This window comes from Somniosus microcephalus, chromosome 3 (genome assembly GCF_052327205.1).
Source record: "Somniosus microcephalus isolate GS21.2 chromosome 3, FLI_Smic_1.0, whole genome shotgun sequence".
Taxonomy (NCBI): Eukaryota; Metazoa; Chordata; class Chondrichthyes; order Squaliformes; family Somniosidae; genus Somniosus; species Somniosus microcephalus.
The window spans coordinates 197,707,872-197,729,239 of record NC_140989.1 but is presented as its reverse complement, the minus strand read 5'-3'; the positions used below and the strand labels follow the sequence as shown (position 1 = coordinate 197,729,239).

General features: G+C 43.7%; 1 protein-coding gene across 6 annotated transcripts in view; it reads right to left on the bottom strand.

The window, feature by feature from the left end:
* The window catches only part of LOC147121665 (tubby-related protein 4-like), a 426,260-nt gene that overhangs the window by 225,693 nt on the left and 179,199 nt on the right, over window positions 1–21,368 (bottom strand). For 5 of the 6 annotated variants that reach the window (XM_085982109.1, XM_085982110.1, XM_085982112.1 and 2 more), the window contains 2 exons: window positions 12,370–12,531; window positions 1,636–1,816 (listed from right to left, as the gene is read on the bottom strand). In XM_085982109.1, the coding sequence (XP_085838235.1) occupies window positions 1,636–1,816; window positions 12,370–12,531 (343 nt within the window). Of the gene's footprint in view, window positions 1–1,635; window positions 1,817–4,159; window positions 4,345–12,369; window positions 12,532–21,368 lie in introns of those variants that run through there. The other variant, XM_085982114.1, reaches the window with a different exon arrangement.

The window sequence follows — 21,368 nt, the reverse complement described above, 5'->3', positions numbered from 1 at the left end:
CAGTGCCTTTACTCAGTGGGTCCTGCAAAACTTTCTGAAGATAAACTCACCATGCTTTGGTTTAAAAAAAAGTGCACCTTTAATTGTATAGCTTAAAAACTTATTCAACTGAATTGTAGGCAGGTAAAGTTAAATTTATACAGAATATTAATTAGACCACACAGAGTATGGTGTGCAATTCTGGTCTCCATAACTATAAAAAGGATACTGAAGCACTGGAGAAAGTGCTGAAAAGATTTACAAGGGTGTTAGCAGAATTGACAGGATGCAACTATCAGGAAAGATTGAGCAGGCTGTGGCTCATGAAAAGAGAACACCTGATAGAAGTCTTTAAAATTATGAAGGGGTTCAATAGGGTAGATGCGGAGAAATGGTTTCCACTTGTGGGCAAGTCCAGAACAAGGGGGTATAAATATAAGATGGCCAGTTACAGATTGATCAGCGAAACTGCCTTTACAGATATGCATGTATGCAGTCTTACAGGATGACAATGACAAAACCAAGGTCAAATTTAAACCTTCTAGCATAAGCAATGTTCCCTATACAGTGCAGGTGCTGGCCGCGCAGCAATCTGTGAATGTACCGCACAGGCCGCTCATAAGCTGTCCCTTTGAGGATACTGTGCGTGCGTGACCGCTGCTGCAGATTTACAGCTACCGCGCATTTAAGTAAACAGGCCCCGCACCCACGGTAATATTTAGAGGGACCAGTGAGCATAAGCTCTCAATTTTGCAAGACTGCGCATTTAAATCAACCTTCCAAACTTTAATTTTCAGAATCAAAGGACCCTTTTAAAATCCAAATTCCATGCTGTTTATAAAGCATGTGCCATATTGGTTGAATCAAATATTGCAATTGGCTTTTCAAGTCCCAAGAGTTGAAGGAGCAAGGTGGAGCAATCTGCAGGAGTGAGGAAGACTGGGATTGGAAGGAGTCAGCTCCAACTATAGGGCGAGCGAGCCAGAGCTGCATTTAATGCTCATGTATTATATTTCTGGTGATTCATTATATTATTTAAAAACTGTACAAGCATGGAAAGCATTTTAATATCTCCTTCAATGTGTCATCTAAGTTATCAAACCATCCCTCCAGAAATAACTGCCACATCTTGAAAGTCACAATTGGATACTAAAGACTGAAGAGGTACTAATTTCATGAAAATTTTTTTGTAGACAAAGAAAAGTTTGCCACACACGTTGCAATGACAAACTGCATCAAGTCATACTGTGTCGCTCGTAAACAGTGTCAATACAATGAAAGTAATGCAAGCCTCTTTGGCTTCTGAATAAAAAAAAAGGTTTGCCAAGCACAGTCCCCTGAAGACAGTAGCGCCCCCCCCTTATGTTTTGGCTTCAAATACTAATTGCTTTAATTAAGTTAGCATGAATTCTTAGCTTTATGACAGGAAACAAACGTTTAAAAAAGCTGTCTTTTTCCAAATTTAGAACTGTTCATTATGTGGAAAGAAAATCCCTTTTTACTGTTTGAGTTATATACAGCAGGTTCTAAATGCAAATACAGGGCTGAAGCAATTGCAAACATTCAATGCTGGTACAATATTTAGTAACCATGACTATTTTATTTCCAGAATTTCCAGACCACAAGTGTTATAACTTAGATTTATGCAATGGATACCTTGTGGTGGTGAGTAGTCATCAGAGTCTGTGTCACTCTCACTACTATCCTCCACCAGGAAACTGGGATAATTCCAAGCCATTCCCAGGATACCATCAGATTCATGAAGTAATACATGAGCCAGCATACGTCCATGGCAGTCCATCACTATCACCTGTCCATCAGCTGTACCAAACAGCACCTACAATGATACAAAAAGTGGAGACAGTAAAACACCAAAGGACCAGAGGTTTTTGTTACACATCATGCTACTTCAATAAAATTCTCTTAGGAAATTGATGCTGAACAATTTATAGCAAAATACTGAAGCAGCAATGAAACTGAAGATGCTCATTCTTTGAAGGTTTAGCATGGACCTCCCAAGCCATTAATCGTTGCTTTACATGGATTGGGTTAAAGGGCATAGATAGCAACTTGTTGCTCTATCTGTCACATGTCAGTGATGTATGTTTTTCCTTCACTAGGCTTTCCAAATTGTCATCACGTCAGTCCAGGAACAATATGCTGCTCCTTGCAGTCTGATTCAGCTAAACACTGCGTCTGTCACTGTACTTGACAAGAGATGGCCTCGAAATACTCCCTGAATTACATGTATGCTATCCTAAATTCATTAACTGATAAAATATTTCTAAAATAAAAAGGGGAAATCCTTCAGTTAAAATGAGGTTAACCAGATCTTTTAAAGTAAAAAGGATCGTCAGCATTGTATCACAAATACAATCAGCTTGATCTTTGATCATTTTTTCTAACAAATAACAAGTTGCTATCCTCGTCAGCAGACTAGATAATATTCCGCCAGTTTACAGCTGCATCTGTACTAATGTTAATCCAACTCTCACACAATGGGAATCAGTAACTAAGTTAGTTCACTTACGCAGTCATCAGCATTCGCCGTTCTACACTAAAGAAATTAAAAAATTGACTAACAGAGATGGAACACAACAAAGGAATTAGTCATTGTTCTTCAAGACGAATTAAAAAGAAGTCCTGATATCAGGGCTCTGAAGCTTAGTATTATGTATGTGTGTACATTTTATTTTTAGATATATATCTATCTCAATCCTAAAGTTTCGTTTTAGTCTAGCTATACTGCAGACATCAGAGGCAATACATTTACTCAATTCTAGGGATGCAACAAAAAAGACATTTCGGGTTTCATAACAAACAAATTGGAAAACGGTTAAAATCTCTTCTCACCTTCAACCATTTAATAAAAATGTGATAGATAATGCAGTTGATATAAACTCTAGTTTAGTTGTGTTCTACCATTTACATTATTCATCAACGAAAACAATGTGGTCTTAAAACAAGGATGCAGGGTCTTTTTATTTTAGAAGTGACTTTTGAATACTTAACACTTCAAAATATAATAAAAAGGCACGCCACATCTTCACTTATGTACATAAGAATATAACATAAGAAATAGGAGCAGGAGTAGGCCATGTAAATCGTACCCACGGGCAGGGGTGTCTACACCTACCTGTAACATTTGAAATTGCCCATGATGTTTGTAGGTGGCACTATTAAAGGGCCTTCCCAGCTTAGTGCACTTGGCTAATATTTTGGAGAATGTTTTTTCCGTCCTAAACCCTCATGACTCCACAATTCCCCTGCAAAAAAAAACTTGCCCACGTGCCCTCACACCGCTCCTCTCCCAGTCCCAAATTCTCTTTTACTCATGTTCCACCACCTCGCAAATAGTTACTACCTGGCTGATCCTAATGCACAACTTGCTACATAATGTTGTGTATCCTTGATCTTAAAATGACGAGACAATACAAATTGTTAAAGGAACATGTGTGAGCTTTAGACTGGAAGAGATATAGAAGAGAAGGGACACAGTGAACAATTCAATGGAATAGGAAGTGAAAGTCCTAATTTCCTAAGGTTCTGCCCGCAGCAGGTAACCCTGCTGGCAGTGGGTATGGGTCAGAAAGATCCCTCACCTAGCACGCCTGATTCACAACGCACCCAGTTTTTGGGCAGGTGGTTTTGGTAGAAATAGAAATGCCTCAATGCAGGCATGCGCAACCCACATTACCTCTGTTAATTGTGCAATTCACGCCAGACACCAAATTTCCCCAGATCGGGTGACATTCCATCCTCAGCTTGCTGCTAGCTCATGTAAAATGGGCACACAACAGGGAAACCCAAAATGTTTTTTACATCTAGTTTGCAGTTATTTGACTGAATAACTAGTTTTTTGGGGGGGCAGTGCACATTTCTCTGCTTGTGCAGTGAAGGTTTCAAACTTTTTTTTCGCTCACTCCACATTTTCGCTGAGACCTTTATTTTGATAAAAATACATTTCCCTGGAGTCTTGACAATTGCTGCTACAGTACAGGTTGCAGCTAGCAAAGATGGGAGGATGGAAATCCCTTTGGGTATTTCTATATCCTGTGTGAATTGGACGAGGAGGACCAATTCACATTGGCACAAAATCTTCAGGTACAAAGACCTCAGGAGGAATGTTCATTCCGTTCAACAGCAAGAATCTGGTGTTTATAGATCCCGACACTCTTACCTGGGTATGTCACAGGAAACTTGCCTTCGGCACCTTCACTTAACAAGATGGAATCCTAAATCATTTGGTGCAGGGTGAATAACTTTTCCTGTATCTGTGAAGTTCACTGCTGCATCCCACTAATCCACAGGATTCTTCCAAGCCACTTCAAGGGATATGGCAGATAAGCTAGTCCATAGTTCATTCCTGTATAAAGCAAGTGGTTGACACCATGTCTGCCAGGAGAAATACGGTTATCCTGCTCCCAGTGGAAAGGAGATAGCGATCTATATAAAATCACAGTTGAAGTACTCGGTGCAGTTTTGGGCTCCACGCTGTAGGAAGGCCGTTAAGGCAATACAAATATGAAGAAAGACATGAACAACTGGGAGGTGGTTATAGCGCTGGAGGAGGTTATAGAGACAAGGAGGGGGAAGATCATGAATGGTTTTAAAGACAAGACTGAAAATTCTAAATCTGAAACGCTGTCAGTGGCAAGGTTAAGGAGTTTGTAATGGGGGCCAAAGATAATGGCTTCAGTCTTCCCAATGTTCAGCTGGAGGAAATGGTGGCTCATCTAAAATTAGATGTCGGACAAGCAATCTGACAGCATAGAGGAAGTGGAATGGTCGAGAGACAGGGGAGCAGTAGAGCTAGGTGCTGCCAGCATAAAAGAAAGCTGACTCTATATCTGCAAAGGGCATTACCAAGGGGCAGCATGTAGATGAGGAAGAGGCCAAAACTCCAAAGATGACAATGTTGGGGTGGTAAGAGAAGCCATTGTTGGAGATGCTCTAACTACGATCAGATAGGTAAGATTAGAGCTAAGCAAGGGCATCCCAATGAGTTGGAGAACTGAGGATAGGTGTTGGAAGAGGTTAGTGTGGTCGCCCATGTCAAAGGCTGCAGAGGTCGAGGAGGATAAGAGATAATGCAACAGTGCACAGATACAATGAGGCTTATGCCACCACACAAGTTCCTGATTAAAAGCACATGATTCAGATACTGAAGACATAATTCATTTGCGTGGCCACTCTGGCTTGGTCCACTTCTACAGTTCAGCCAAAGTTTACAAGAGCTCCACCATCTGCTGCACACTTCACAATTTTATCACCTAAGAAGAATGGCCGAGGAGAAGGCCTATGGTCTTGGAATCGCACAGGAAGATGATGAGGAAGAGGATTACAGTGACGGAGACATTATACAAGCAGGGAGATTGTTATAGACAGCTACTTCTAATAATGGACGAATCCTGCCACTGAGGGGGGAGAGAGAGAGAGAGAAACTGGGGGAGAGAGAGAGAGAGAGAGAGAGAGCGGGCGACTGGGCGGAGAGAGCGGGCGCGAGGCTGGGGGAGAGGGCGGGCGCGAGACTGGGGGAGAGGGCGGGCGCGAGACTGGGGGAGAGAGGGCGGGCGCGAGACTGGGGGAGAGAGGGCGGGCGCGAGACTGGGGGAGAGAGGGCGGGCGCGAGACTGGGGGAGAGAGAGCGGGCGCGAGACTGGGGGAGAGAGAGCGGGCGCGAGACTGGGGGAGAGAGAGCGGGCGCGAGACTGGGGGAGAGAGAGCGGGCGCGAGACTTGGGGAGAGGGCGCGAGACTGGGGGAGAGAGAGGGCGCGAGACTGGGGGAGGGAGAGGGCGCGAGACTGGGGGAGGGAGAGGGCGCGAGACTGGGGGAGGGAGAGGGCGCGAGACTGGGGGAGGGAGAGGGCGCGAGACTGGGGGAGGGAGAGGGCGCGAGACTGGGGGAGGGAGAGAGAGGCCGACTGGGGGAGGGAGAGAGAGGCCGACTGGGGGAGGGAGAGAGAGGCCGACTGGGGGAGGGAGAGAGAGGCCGACTGGGGGAGGGAGAGAGAGGCCGACTGGGGGAGGGAGAGAGAGGCCGACTGGGGGAGGGAGAGAGAGGCCGACTGGGGGAGGGAGAGAGAGGCCGACTGGGGGAGGGAGAGAGAGGCCGACTGGGGGAGGGAGAGAGAGGCCGACTGGGGGAGGGAGAGAGAGGCCGACTGGGGGAGACAGAGACCGACTGGGGTAGGGGGGGCTGAGAGAGGGATGGAGACAGAGAGAGCGGGAGACAGAGAGAGAGAGAGAGAGAGAGAGAGAGTGAGAGACAGAGAGTGAGAGATGGTGGGAGGGAGATAGAGAGAGTAAGAGAGAAGAGTGAGACGAGGGAGAGAGTGAGAGAGAGGGAGAGAGAGAAAGAGAGAGTGAGACGGAGGGAGGGAGAGAGAGAAAGAGAGAGTGTGAGACGGAGGGAGAGAAGGAGAGACAGACGGAGGGAGAGAGAGTGAGAGACAGAGAGAGAGAGAGAGAGAGAGAGGTAGCGAGAGAGAGAGAGAGGTAGAGAGAGAGAGAGAGAGAGAGTGAGACGGAGGGGGAGAGAGAGAGAGACGGAGCGAGAGAGTGAGAGTGCGCGCGAGAGGATCCAGACGCATGTAGTCTGTTCCCGGGGACTGCACAGGTGGAGGCGCAGCACATGTACAATGGCTGCTGGAAGGAGGCTAAAGCAAACAATTTTTAGGCCCCCGGTGAAACAAAAATGAGAATTTAAAAAAAAAATTCAGAAAATGGTTTAAAACTGGAAAAAAATACGGGAAAGTGATACTGAATGTCCCGCGCTAAGCTCCAGTTAAATTTTGCCAATTGTTGTCCCCTTTTTTGAAAGAGTTTATCAGGGTTATTTAAATCATGTTATGAGAGGGGGGGAAAAGTCTGTGCCCTGGTTTTTACCTCAGAGTCTGTGAGAGACGGAGGGAACGGCAGCAGAAGAGGAAACAACTTCTCCAAAACTGATTCCAACTCATCGCCAAGGCTGGGGATAGATAACCTCACTGCCTTCTTAGAAAGTTTAACCACTTTATTCACTTTCTTATTTGAGCTCTGTTTGGAATTAAGAGTTTATTTTATTATTTTTTTGTTGTATGTTTAATGACAGCGTTGAAGAGGGAAAGAGAAACTTGGAGCAACTTCTGTCAAACCTGCAATGAGACTTGAAAGAATTTAAAGGTTTTTTCCCCCTCCAAGTTTCAATTTTGGAAGAAACAACCAAAAATCAATTTTTACCTCATTTAAATAAGTTTCAACCAGGTCTTGAAGTCCAAACGCTTTTAAAAAGGCTCTGAATTGTTTAAAACGTTTTAAAATTGAAATTTCTCAATGTTTGATTTTTGAACAATTGACTGAAGTGAGTAGCTTTACACAAACATGCAACCATGTTGTTGAGGAAGGGGAGGGCGGGGAGAATTTGTAGGAGTCATACATTATTTTTTTTTAAGTCAATAAAAAGTATTAAGACGTCTGGGAAGAAAACCAAAAAAGGGGAAAAACACAAACCATTTTATTTTGTCTGTTGTTCTATAGTCTTAACAAGTCCCAGGAATAATGTAAATCTAATTTTCCTCTTAAACGTTTAGTGGAGTGTTAATAGAAACAAGAGTTATGTAATGATGCATAAAAATGGCAGGAAGCTACTTTAGAAGAAACTACTATTTGTTTATTGAGAAAGACAACAAATATTTTGATTAAACTGATAATGTACAATTTTGATTTGGTATAAATGTTTGAAATAGGAGATTAAAAATTGAGAGTACAATGAAGTTTGTTTCCCACGATTTAATTGGGAAGTACCTAAAATAATTCAACACTTTTCATGATAAGAGCAGAGATTAATATTGTGGAGAATGTTTGAGAGAAAAACATTGGAAGCGAAATTCGTAAATTAACATCTTTACATCAACATTTTAGTAAACATTTCCAAGTCATTCAACTTTCTTCCTGGACAGGAGAACCAATGTTTATTTCTGTTAAATCATAGCCTTTTCTGCTTTTTGTTTTTAATTCAGTGACACAAACTGTGCATGTGTTTTTCTGCACTTGTGAATAAGTGCTGCATTTCTGATATGTTACTTGGGTGTGCTGGTTCAAGAAGACAACTTTTATTAATGGAAGTGATTGAAGTTGAAAATACGGATACCCGTTTTTGTTCAATTCTTTTTAATACTGTGAACTAAAGAACTAGGGCACTTTATATTTGTTGATTGTCTGGTTGCATTGATTAATATTCTAATGACTTATCTGGACATACAGCACTTCAGAGCCATAGGAAAGCCGCTGCTCATGCAGCCATTGCTATAATGACATGAGGGATGGGCTAATACGTTGAAAACTTTAAAATTAATACAAATTGCACAAATAGATTTGCCTCTTTCAGCTCCCCTTGGGCTTTTGGATTGTTTGTCAATGCATAACCGTGTAACTAAGTGACTTTTCTGAAGTGTTAATGCATTATTATGCAGTTCTTTTATATCCCAGTCATTTCTGAAATTATTTAAAAAACTATAGTTTGTGTACATGACGAACTAAAAAGCTTTTAATTAATTCTACTGTAAACAAACTTGCAGAATGGGCATGTAAATGACAAATTAATTTCAATATAGATAAGTGTGAGGTGCATATTGGTAGGAGGAATAAGGAGGCGACCTACTCCTTGGAAAAAAGAGTCTAACTGGGGTAGAGGTGCAAAGGGGTATAGATTCACAAATCATTAAAAGTAGCAACGCAGGTTAAAAAAGCCTCGAGAGCACAAATAAAGCACTGGGGCTCATTTCTAGAGGAATAGAATTCAAAAGCAGAGAAGTTCTGTTAAACTTGTGTAGAACCTTGTCTGATTGTCTCATGATTTGAGACTATGGGGTAGCAGTATATGGCTATATATGCTTTTAAGTGGTTGCTGTTGCTGTCGTTGTAAATGTTGTGGTTGTTTTAAAATTTGCTCACAGACGAAAAAGCCGTGCTCAAAGGAGTTTGTGGCCCGCTCAGTACAAAAGAAAATTAGAGAGAACACTGGGTAAGACGGTCAAAACAAAAGATGCCAGAGCAGTAGGGGGCCAGACCAAAGTGTGATTTGATGATAAGGGCCACACGCAACATTCCCTCCAAGATGTGCAGCCATGTGCCTCTCTGCTGGTTCCGTGCAGCCCAGGTCCGGCTTTTTCAATGTTAAATTTTGCGCATGCGCAAAATTGCAAAGGGGCCAAAAGAAAATTAGGGGGAACATTGGCCACACCATCATGGTGGCAGGTGGTGGAAGTTATAGCCAGGTGGGGAGACCTCATTAACGGGGAAGGTGTCATCACCCATCAGACAGGTTTTCATCAAAGCCACGATGCCGATGTAATCATCCACAATAAGCTCATGTATACAAAGGTGCATAACACTTAGCTTTGCACTTCTCCCAATGCCATTGAATTCTTAATTTCTTCCCAGGTACGCATATACCCAACTCAGCAACCTTCATCCATTCAACTTGCACCTAGGCTTTCACAGATGGGTGACCTTTGGCACCAGAGGGCCTCTCTCCTTTGCTGCACTTCATGATCAATACCTCCAATTCGTCATTTGTGAAGAAAGCTGTATATGGTCCCAGCCTCAACACACACACTAAATCTGTTGCTCCTTTCCAACAACTCCCCTTTAAAGCCAAGCCGCAGCCTTTTAAGAGCACAGCAAAAGATGCTGCTCATTACAGACTCACCGGTGGGTGGAGAAAAACTTCCTGGTGTAATGCTATGCTTCACCAAGAACTACAGATCCACTAAGGGCAAGAAAACAACTGACGGAGGAAGGCTTTGGTTAGGATTGCAAAATGTTGAAGTATTTGTATTTTAAGCAAATATTACAAATCTGTAAAAATAGCCAAGAGTAAGAGAGGTTTTGAGCAGGGAAGAATCAAATTATTTGAAGCTTTCAAAATTTGCAAATGACACAAAACTTGGAAGTATCGTGAACAGTGAGGAGGATAGTGATAGACTTCAAGAGGACATAGACAGGCTGGTGGAATGGGCGGACACGTGGCAGATGAAATTTAATGCAGAAAAGTGCAAAGTGATACACTTTGGTAGGAAGAATGAGGAGAGGCAATATAAACTAAAGGGTACAATCCTAAATGGAGTGCACGAACAGAGAGACCTAGGGGTAAGTGCGCACAAATCATTGAAGGTGGCAGGGCAGGTTGAGAAAGCGGCTAAAAAAGCATACGGGATCCTGGGCTTCGTAAATAGAGGCATAGAGTACAAAAGCAAGGAAGTTATGATGAACCTTTATAAAACACTGGTTCAGCTTCAACTGGAGTATTGTGTCCAATTCTGGGCACCGCACTTTAGGAAAGATGTAAAGGCCTTAGAGAGGGTGCAGAAAAGATTTACAAGAATGGTTCCAGGGATGAGGGACTTCAGTTACCTGCATAGACTGAAGAAGCTGGGGTTGTTCTCCTTGGAGCAGAGAAGGTTGAGTGGAGATTTGATAGAGGTGTTCAAAATCATGAGGGGTCTGGACAGGATAGAAACTGTTCCCATTGGCAGAAAGGTCAAGAACCAGAGGACACAGATTTAAGGTGACTGGCAGAAGAACCAAAGGCGACAATGAGGAAAAACTTTTTTACGCAGCGAGTGGTTATGATCTGGAATGCACTGCCTGAAAAGGTGGTGGAGGCAGACTCAATCGTGGCTTTCAAATGGGAGTTGGAAAAGTACCTGAAGGAATAAAATTTGCAGGGCTACGGGGAAAGGGGACCAGCTGAAGCCGACACTAGCTCGACGGGCCGAATGGCCTCCTTCAGTGCTGTAACCATTCTATGATTCTTAAGCAAGTTTTGTAAAGTATTGCAAATAGTATTACAGCCGTATCTGAGGACTCTAATTTTCAGCATTGGTAATGTGTGTAATATTAGACAATTAAGCTAGGTTTTACGTAGATGAAATCTGATTCTACTTATTTAGTGTCAGCTGTGGCTCAGTTGGTAGTTCCCTCGCTTCAGAGTCAGAAAGTTGTGGGTTCATGGTCCACTCTAGAGACTTGAGCACAAAAATCTAGGCCGACACTCCCAATGCAGTGCTGTGGGGGGCGCTGCACTGTCGGAGGTGCCGTCTTTCAGATGAGACATTAAACCGAGGCCCCGTCTGCTCTCTCAGGTGGACATAAAAGATTCGATGGCACTACTTCGAAGAGGAGCAGGGGAGTTCTCCCTGGTGTCCTGGCCAATATATATCCCTCAATCAACATAACAAAAACAGATTATCTGATCATTATCACATTGCTGTTTGTGGGAGCTTGCTGTGCGCAAATTGCCTGCCGCGTTTCCTACATTACAACAGTGACTACACTCCAAAAAGGTACTTCATTGGCTGTAAAGCGATTTGGGATGTCCAGTGTCATGATAGGTGCTATATGAATGCAAGTCTTTCTTTTCATTTATTATAAAAATAAGGTACCAAAGTTCATGGTTGTGTTTTTCACTTAATAAAACTAAAAATATTGAAACCAAAATAATGATACAATTCACCCCAATAGATCATATCTCCCAGAACAGGGTACTAAAATGGCAATCCTGGTTCCTAATCACTATTTCTTCCCCTTCAGATTTAACCAGGCTTGAGTAGACGCTAATGCAGACACATCTTTGAATAGCCTTAACTTCACATTTCCCGTTTACATACATATTTGGGCTACAATGCTAAATAGAACCCAAAAATCTCTTACAATTATTGGGCTGAGTAAAAAATGTTGTTAAAGAAGAAAGGGCTAGAGGGAGTACTTATTATGCCAAATAATCTACAATCTCTCACAACTTGCATTTATATAGCTCTTTTAATGTAGTAAAACGTACCAAGGTGCTTCACAGGAGCGATTATCAAACAAAAGTTTGACACCGAGCCACATAAGGAGATGTTAGGACAGGTGACCAAAAGCTTGGACAAAGAGGTAGGTTTTAAGGAGCATCTTAAAGGAGGAAAGAGAGGTAGAGAGGTTTAGGGAGGGAATTCCAGAGCTTAGAGCCTTGGCAGCTGAAGGCACAGCCGCCAATAGTGGAGCGATTAAAATCGGGGTGCACACGAGGCCGGAATTGGAAGAGCGCAGAGATCTCGAAGGCTTGTAGGATTGGAAGAGGCTAGAGATAGGGAGAGGCCAAGGAGAGATTTGAAAACAAGGATGAAAATTTTCAAATTGAGGCACTGTCGGACCGGAAGCCAATGATTGGTGAACGGGACTTGATGATGGAATGCGGGAAAACAGAGTTTTGGATGAGCTGCAGTTTACGGAGGGTGGAAGATGGGAGGCCAGCCAGGAGAGTATTAGAATAGTCAAGTCTGGAGGTAACAAAGGCCTGGGTGAGGGTTTCAGCATCAGAATATTACAATTCTTAGACAACTAAAACTCAAGCACAGTACTGATACCTGCTGGTCATCAGGTGTCCATATTCCACATGTAATCTGGCTGTCCAAATTAATCTCGGAAGACCAATGTCGTTGTCCACTGACGGATCCAACCAGCACAAAGCCATCTCGGTAAGAAATGAGTGCCTGAGTACCATCATGGCTCCAAGTAAAATCACTCACCTGAAAAGCAGAATGGGGGAGAAAAGTTAATTGCCACGCTGAAACAATTCACTAAAGTTTTTTATTGGCTTTTCCCATTTTTTTCTCCTTGCTGGGCTATAGTTAAACCAGCACACCTTCCTGTGCCACTCCCAAGTGACCATTATTTGTGAGCTTTGACAGCTGAATGCTGTTAGGCTATTTGATCATAAGAGGCTTCATAGCTGAGTTAGACTTTCTTATCACTGAACATCTTTATTATCTTTTACAGCAGGGATTGCTGGATAGCAGTCGGGAACAAGAACTCTGGCCAATATTCCCCTTCCTACTTAAGAGGCCAATTGCAGGGCTCCGACTTAAATCACAACTAGCGTCGTCTCACAGGACACCGAACTTGTTGTTAAATCGACCTCCTGGTGATAGTAGCAAATCAAGCAAATTGAACGGCCCTCTCCAGGACCAAAGAAAACTACCTGTAGACCCAGCCATCCGAATATGCCAACTTAACATCGAATGCACCTCTCGTTCAAAATGCGAATAGCTCGAAAGGTTACTCAAGAAACACAGCGCTGATGTCCTGGTTCATGAAGAAACACACATCGAACACATCCACCTGTTCGACACAAGAGGACGTATCACAGGTTTTGACCTAATCGCTTTCAATAACCATCCCAAATATAGTCTGGCGTGCTATGTCAAACAAGGCATCGAAGGCTGCACCGAACTCAAGCATACCAGTACTGCCAGAGTTTTCACTACAGAAATACACGTGGGAGAGCTAACAATCTCCAATGTCTACAAACCACCACTCGTAGTGGCCTGACCCAACGCTCCCACCTAGTCAGCATCCATCCATCTCGCAGACTTTAACAGCCATCACACAATGTGAGGCTATGCAGACGTCAACTATAATGGAGAAGCAATTGTACAGTGGACTTTACTAGAGAATAAATTCCTCCTTTTTGATGCCAAAGATCGAGGTACGTTTCATTCATCAAGGTGGCAAAGAGAATATAACCCAGACCTAGGTTTCCTCTCTAAAGACAGCAAAGGAAACTCAATCATCGCCTCCAGAACCGTTCTTGATGACTTCCCCAACAGTCAACACAGGCCCTCATTCATCAATGTTGGCATCGAAATTCCTGTCACTACATCAACACCGGAACCATGATGGAACTTCAAAAAAGCAGACTGGGAAACCTTGAAACGGTCAGTTGACACCAACATCAGGTGGATTCCAATCGCCAACGCCTTCAACAGATTCATAGGAATTATTAAAGCTGCCGTAAAATGCAATATACCTTGGGGGTTTAGAAAGACATGTATTCCTTGTTGGAAGGAAGAAAGCGAGGCACTCTACCAGGAGTATTCGCTGAACAAGAACCCAGCCACAGCAATGCTGGAGTCCTTGAACTCGGTGAGACATGAAAGGTGGAGGAGCCTTGTGGAGAAGACTAACTTCACTCACTCCAGCAGGAAAGCATGGACCCTGCTCAGTCAACTTGCTGGGGTCAAACCCTGCCTATAAACACAGGACGCCATTGCATCCCACTTGATATAAACATCAAAGGCTCCGGTGGGCAAAAGAATTTCAACGCCAGATGAAGCAGCAGCTTTCGACAGACTTGATGGCGGCACCAAAGTCATCAACAATGTCTGATCCATTCACATTGGATGAATTAAACGCAGCCCTGTCGACAACCATATCTGGGAAAGCTGCTGGTCCAGATAGTGTTTACCCAGAACTCTTAAAAGCACTGGGACCCAAAGCGAAGAGATTGTTGACCTCCTTCTCTGAGGTACTGGCAACTGGTAAAATTCAACCTATTTGGAGGGAGACTAAAATAATTGCCCTCCTGAGGCAGGGGAAGAATGCTTGTGAAGCCTCCAGCTACTGCCCGATCTCCTTACTTTGCACTTGTAATTAACTGCTGGAGAGGCTACTACTCCACAGATTAGCCTCCATCATCGAGCCAACCATCCCTAAGGAGCAAGTGGGTTTCCGGAGCGGCCATAACTGCTGCGACCAAGTGGTAGCTTTAACAACGCACATCGAAGAAGGCTTCCAGCGCGAGCTCAAGACTGCCGTAGCACCTGTCAGCGGCGTATGACACAGTATGGAAACATGGACTGCTTTTCAAGCTCTCCACCATTTTACCCTGCAGAACAACGATCCATCTTCTCAACTCCATGCTTAGCAACCGACACTTCCGTGTGTACACTGGCACCCAGAAGAGCAGATATAGGACATTGAACAATGGACTCCCACAGGGTTCTGTCCTGGTAGCCATGTTATTCAATGTTTACACCAGTGACCTGCCCGAAACAGAGTCCCGCAAGTTCGTGTACGCTGATGACATGGCACAAAACATGAATCTGTCCATCACTGAGGAGTCCCTGACCAGTGATTTACAGAGGATGGAGGCCTACTTCCACCGATGGCGACTTCGGCCAAACCCGCAAAAGACTGTCACCTCGACATTCCACCTCAACACCCATCAAGCAAACCATTTTCGGAGCAGAGGTAAACCATGCCAAAAAACCCTCCTATTTAGGAGTCACACTCGATCGCACCCTGTCATATAGACAACATCTCCAGAACCTTCAGAAGAAACTAAAGAGTGGAGACAGCTTGATCCAGAAATTCGCGGATCCACATGGGGAGCAGACGCTCAAACCCTCCGTACGGCAGCACTCACCCTGGTGTACTCTACAGCGGAGTACTGCTCTCCGGCATGGCTATCAAGTCCACATCAAATTTGTTGTTATCCAGCTGAATTCTACTATGAGAATTATCACCGGTACGCTTTTATCGACACCAACCCCTTGGCTGCTCGTGCTTGCAAACATCGCACCACCACACCTACACTGTGAATATGGAGTCTCCAGAGAATACAACTGCTGCACCAGCACAGACATGCTGATCCAGGCCGACGTGAACAACCTACCATCAACCCGTCTCAAATCTAGGCGGCCATTTTGGACCATCGTCGAAGCCCTTCAGCGATCTCCCCTCAGCGAAATGCTTGGAACAACTTGATGAGGTAACAGGGAGAGTTGATGATGGTAATGCAGTTGATGTGGTGTACATGGGCTTCCAAAAGGCGTTTGATAAAGTGTCACATAATAGGCTTGCCAGCAATGTTGAAGCCCTTGGAATGAAAGTGACAGTGGCAGCATGGATACGAAATTGGCTAAGTGACAGGAAACAGAGAGTAGTGGTGAACGGTTGTTTTTCGGACTGGAGGAAGGTATACAGTGGTGTTCCCCAGGGGTCGGTACTAGGATCACTGCTTTTCTTGATATATATTAATGACTTGGACTTGAGTGTACAGGGCACAATTTCAAAATTTGCAGATGACACAAAACTTGGAAGTATATTGAACAGTGAGGAGGATAGTGATAGAAGAACCAAAGGCGATATGAGGAAAAGCTTTTTTACGCAGCAAGTGGTTGAGGCAGACTCAATCATGGCTTTCAAAAGGAAATTGGATAAGTACTTGAAGGAAAAAAAATTGCAGGGCTACAGGAAAAGGGCAGGGGAGTGGGACTAGCTGAAATATGCTTGCAGAGAGTCGGCACGGGCTTGACGGACTGAATGTAACCATTCTATGATTCTACATACGGAATGGATTCCTTATAGGCAACCTGGAGGATCAAACCTTCCTCGCAAACAGTGGACAACTATTAACTGCCTCAGAACTGGCCATGGTCGATGCTGCCACCTTCTCCATAGATGGAAGATTAAAGCATCCCCATCATGCGACTGTGGAGCTCCTCATCAGACCCTGGAGCACATCATTGATCACTGCCCTCAGAGGAAATTCACAGGCAGCCTACAAGATATCCACGCTGTTACATGAGAAGCTTTGGTCTGGAGATCTGACTCAGATATTGACATCTGATTTGCTTTGCTACCACCATATGAAAGAAGAATTGCTCCGACCACCACCCCGGTTGAGAACCACTAACTCAGCACAATAAACATTTTCAAATGATGCCTTAAATATTTTACTGGCAAAATCTTACATAATTTTTTTTTTTAAATCATTCATTTAATCAGGGATCGCTGGTTCTTGTTCACCCTGCCATATCTACTTTCATTCAGAGTCACTGAGAGCATGAAATGAATGGGACTGAAATGCTTCTAAAGAAGTATTCAACATTACGGTTAGTAAGGCATTCATATAACTTTGTGATACAATTGGAGTCTGGTAGTAAATCTTCCTTTCACAAGAGGAGCTTTCACCAGCACCATATCTCCAAAGCAAGGTCATTTCCCTTCTTATATTGTGTCTACAGATATAGGGATGAGACTACCTACAAGTAGGCACAGAATATCCCTCATGTAACCTAACATACTTGGCATCCTTCCGTTGGTCTTCCTCCTCAGCTAGACACATCTGATAGGAGGATTCCCAGGGGGAAACTAGTGATGGTGGGAAACAAATAAATCACTTGCATCAACTGACACGAAGGCTCATGAGAACCTAAGTACAAGGATATAAAAAATAAGAAAAACAGATAAAGAAATGTCAAAACTACAGTTGGCTTTACATCACTGTGTCCTTCCATTGTTTATAGTCAGCTAGCAACAATGAACGCAATGGTCATTCTTCATATCAGGCACGCTGCATGAAAGAAAAGCAGAAACTGGCTTGTATTCAAATGAAGGGGCCTGGCAGTTTAATGCGGGCACTTCCAACACGTCTGGCCCAGTTCAGTGGAAAATGCATCAGTACACAAACCAGACGCATTCCTGGCAGGGCAAAACTTCACCCTAGCTGAGAAAGCCAGTAGCTCAATTAACGTCACTCTATAAACAGACCTCAGGTCCATGACAACTCTCTCCATTTTTTTGTGCGGAGCAAATATCCTGCGCTCACCATTCCGTTACATGGCTAGAAGATTAATAGCTTACAGCATGAAGGTTCACAGGAGCAAATCCATGTTCCACCCACAGTAACACAGCACGCTAGAGTCCCAAAGCTTCCTTCCTTCCTTACCCTCTTCCAAATTCTTTTGAATTCCCAGTGCTTTCAGTTTCTATTGTAGTCTTTTTATGAGGAACTTTATCAAAAATTTTCAAGAAACCTGATGCATTACCTCATACGGATTTCCAGTCCAATTATATAGCACCTTTAATGTAATAAAATGCCCCAAGGTAATTCACGGAAGCGTCATCAAAAATACCAAAATTTGACACCGAGCCATATAAGGAGACCAATAGCTTGGTCAAAGAGGTAGGTTTTAAGGAGCGTCTTAAAGGAGGAAAGAGAAGTAGCGAGGCGGAGAGATTTAGGGAGGGAATTCCAGAGCTTAGGACTTAGGCAGCTGAAGGTACAACCACTAGTGGTGGAGCGATTAAAATCGGGGATGTTCAAAAGACCAGAATAGGTGGAGCACAGAGGCTGAGGGGGGTTGTGGGGCTGGAGGAGATTACAGAGATAGGGAGGGGCGAGGCCGTGGAGGGATTTGAAAACAAGGGCGAGAATTTTAAAATCGAGGCGTTGCTTAACTGGGAGCCGATGTAGGTCAGTGAGCACAGGGGAGATGGGTGAACGGATCTTGGTGCGAGTTAGGACACGGGCAGCTGACTTCAAGTTTATGGAGGGTAGAACTAGGGAGGCCAGCCAGGAGTGCATTGGAATAGTCAAGTCTAGAGGTGATAAAGGCATGGTTGAGGGCTTCGGCAGCAGATCAGATGAGGCAAGGGCAGAGACGGGCGATATTATAAAGGTAGAAATGGACAGTCTTGGTGATAGAACGGGTAACAGGTAAGAAGCTCAATTCATGATCAAATATAACACCAAGGTTGCAAACAGCCTTGGTCAGCCTTAGAGTTGTCAGGGAGAAAGACTGAATCAGTGGAAAGGGAACGGAGTTTATGGCGTGAACCAAAGACAATGGCTTCGGTCTTCCCGACATTTAATTGGAGGAAATTTCTACTCATCCAGTGCTGGATGTCGGACAAGCAGTCTGACAGTATAGAGACTGTGGAGGGTCCGAGAGAGGTGGAGGAGAAATAGAGCTGGGTATCAGCGTACACTTGAAAACTCACGTTGTGTTGCCGGATGATGTCACCGAGACGCAGTATTAAGATGAGAAATTGGAGAGAGCCAAGCATAGATCCTTGGGGGACACCAGAGGTGACAGTGCGGGATCAGGAAGAGGAGCCATTGCAGGTGATTCTATGGTTACGGCTGGAAAGATAGGAATGGAACCAGGCGAGTGCAGTCCCATTCAGCTGGACGACGGTGGAGAAGCCTTGGAACAGAAGTTTGTGGTCAATCTTGTCAAAGGCTCCAGACAGGTTGAGAAGGGAGTTTACCTTTGTCACAGTCAATTTGTGACCTTGGTAATTTTCAGTACTGTGGCAGGGACGGAAGCCTGCTTGGGAGTGATTCAAACAAGGAGTTCTGGGAAAGATGGCCGCGGATTTGGGAGGTGACAACATGTTCCAAGAACTTGAGAGGAAAGGGAGGTTGGAGATGGGGCAAAATTTGCAAGGATGGAGGGGTCAAGAGTTGGATTTTTGAGGAGGGGGTGATGACGGCAGATTTGAAGGAAGGGGGACAATACCCGAGGAGAGAGCACTGTTAACAATATCCACTTACAAGGGAGCCAGGGAGGGAAGTTGGGTGGTCAGCAATTTAGTAGGAATAGGGTCAAGAGAGCAGGAGGTCTGTCTCATTGACAAGATGAGCTTTAAAAGGGCAAGAGGGGAGATAGGAGAGAAACTAGAGAAATATGCAAATTTAGGGTTAGGACAGGGGGGGGGGGGAACGGAGAGGGAGTTCGGCCCGGTGGGCTAGGGGAAGGGAGGGAAGTTGCAGAGGCAGTTCAATGGATGTTGTCGATCTATTTAACAAAGAAGTCCATGAGATGCTGAAATTTATTGTTGGAGGTGAGGGAGGAAGAGGCAGGGGAGGGTAGTTTGAGAAGACAGTTAGTGGTGGAGAAGAGAAACCTGGTGTTATTTTTGCCATCCTGGATGATCTTGGAATAGTGGGTGGTTGAAATAAAGAATAGATTTGCCTTCCAAAGTTAGGCTTTATTAACTTTAAAATCGGCAGCATATCTTTCTACATCCAGTCCCAACTAAAGCTAGAAAAGGACTGAATTTAAGGTAGCCACAACACATCATGTGATCATCAACTACCAATGAGATTACAACACATATCCCAAGGCAGTTAACAAACAACGAATCACAATACTTTTACTAATCAAGGAATAATCACCACATTCACCCCTCCTTTAAAATATACTCCAACCTAATAACTTTTACAATTTACAATTAATTATTTACAACTAAACTATGCACGAGAATAAAACTATTTACATAACACAATACTAAATGAACAACAAATAATAACATTACGCATAAGTATTAAGTATCTCTCAACTAAAACAATATACTATAATATTTCAACAATTTAAAACATTACTATCAATTTAAAAGTCCATTTTCAATCGGTCGACCGGATATCTTGTCCGTGTCGACCTTCTTAACCTTGGTGAAATTCCTTGCCCTCCCACGTCAGAAGGCACAGAAGTATCTTCAACAGGAAGGCTATCCATATCCCGATTCTCAACGGTTTCCGGATTAGAAATCCCATCACAAGATGAACTGGGACGGTCATAAACATCTATCAAAGGCTGACTAATAGAAGTATGATTATCTGCAATCGGATTGGAAATATTCGTAGTATCTGTAACAGCATCCACATTATCCGAATCATGACCATTATTATTATCCTCAGAAGAGGGCTGGCCCCCACAAGGAGCCAAGTCTTTAATTGAAACAGTACTTTCTTTCCCATCTTGGAATCGAATATGAGCATATTGGGAATTTGCCTCCAACAGCTCCACCTCCTCCACCAAGGGGTCATATTTTGACAATCTAACATGGCGTCGAAGCAACACAGGTCCCTGCATAGTAAGCCATGAAGGTACCGAATATCCCGCAGTAGATCTCCGCGGATAGTTAAAGAGCCTTTCATGGGGGGGTCACATTAGTAGCCGTTGAAAGCAATGATCTAATGGAATGCAGGGCATCAGGCAGTACCATTTCCCACTGTGTATTCTTAAGGTTCCGGGATGTCAACGCCAACATAACTGCCTTCCAGATCACCCCATTGTATCGTTCGCACTGTCCATTACCCTGGGGATTATACGGGGTAGTTCGACTAGTAGAAATTCCCCGACTCTGAAGGTATTCCTTCAACTGGGAAGACATAAAAGAACTTCCCTGATCCGAATGGATATACGCAGGCATCCCAAAGATGACAAAAAGTTGAGTCAAACATTTAATAACTGTAGCAGCTGATACATCTGCACAAGGAAAAGCAAAAGGGAACCTTGAAAACTCATCCACAACAGTAAATATATATCGGTTTTGAGTAGTTGAAGGAAGAGGTCCCTTAAAATCAACACTCAAACGTTCAAAAGGAGAAGTAGCCTTTATAAGATGAGCTCGTTGAGGCTTAAAGAAATTCGGTTTACACCGAGCACAGATAGAACATGATGAAGTCATCCGCTTGACGTCTTCAACTGAAAAAGGCAAGTTCTTACTGCGTACAAAGTGTATCATCCTCGTAACCCCAGGATGACATAAGGCATTGTGAAGATTAATAAGCGTATCTCCGTGAATCACCGAACAATAAGCCCTCGACAGTGCATCAGCAGCAACATTATCCTTCCCCGGACGATAAACTATGTCAAAATGGTAACATGCCAACTCAATCCTCCATCTCATTATTTTATCATTTTTAATCTTTCCAAAATGTTTAACATCAAACATAAAGGACACAGATTTTTGGTCAGTTACCAACGTGAAATGTCGCCCCGATAAATAA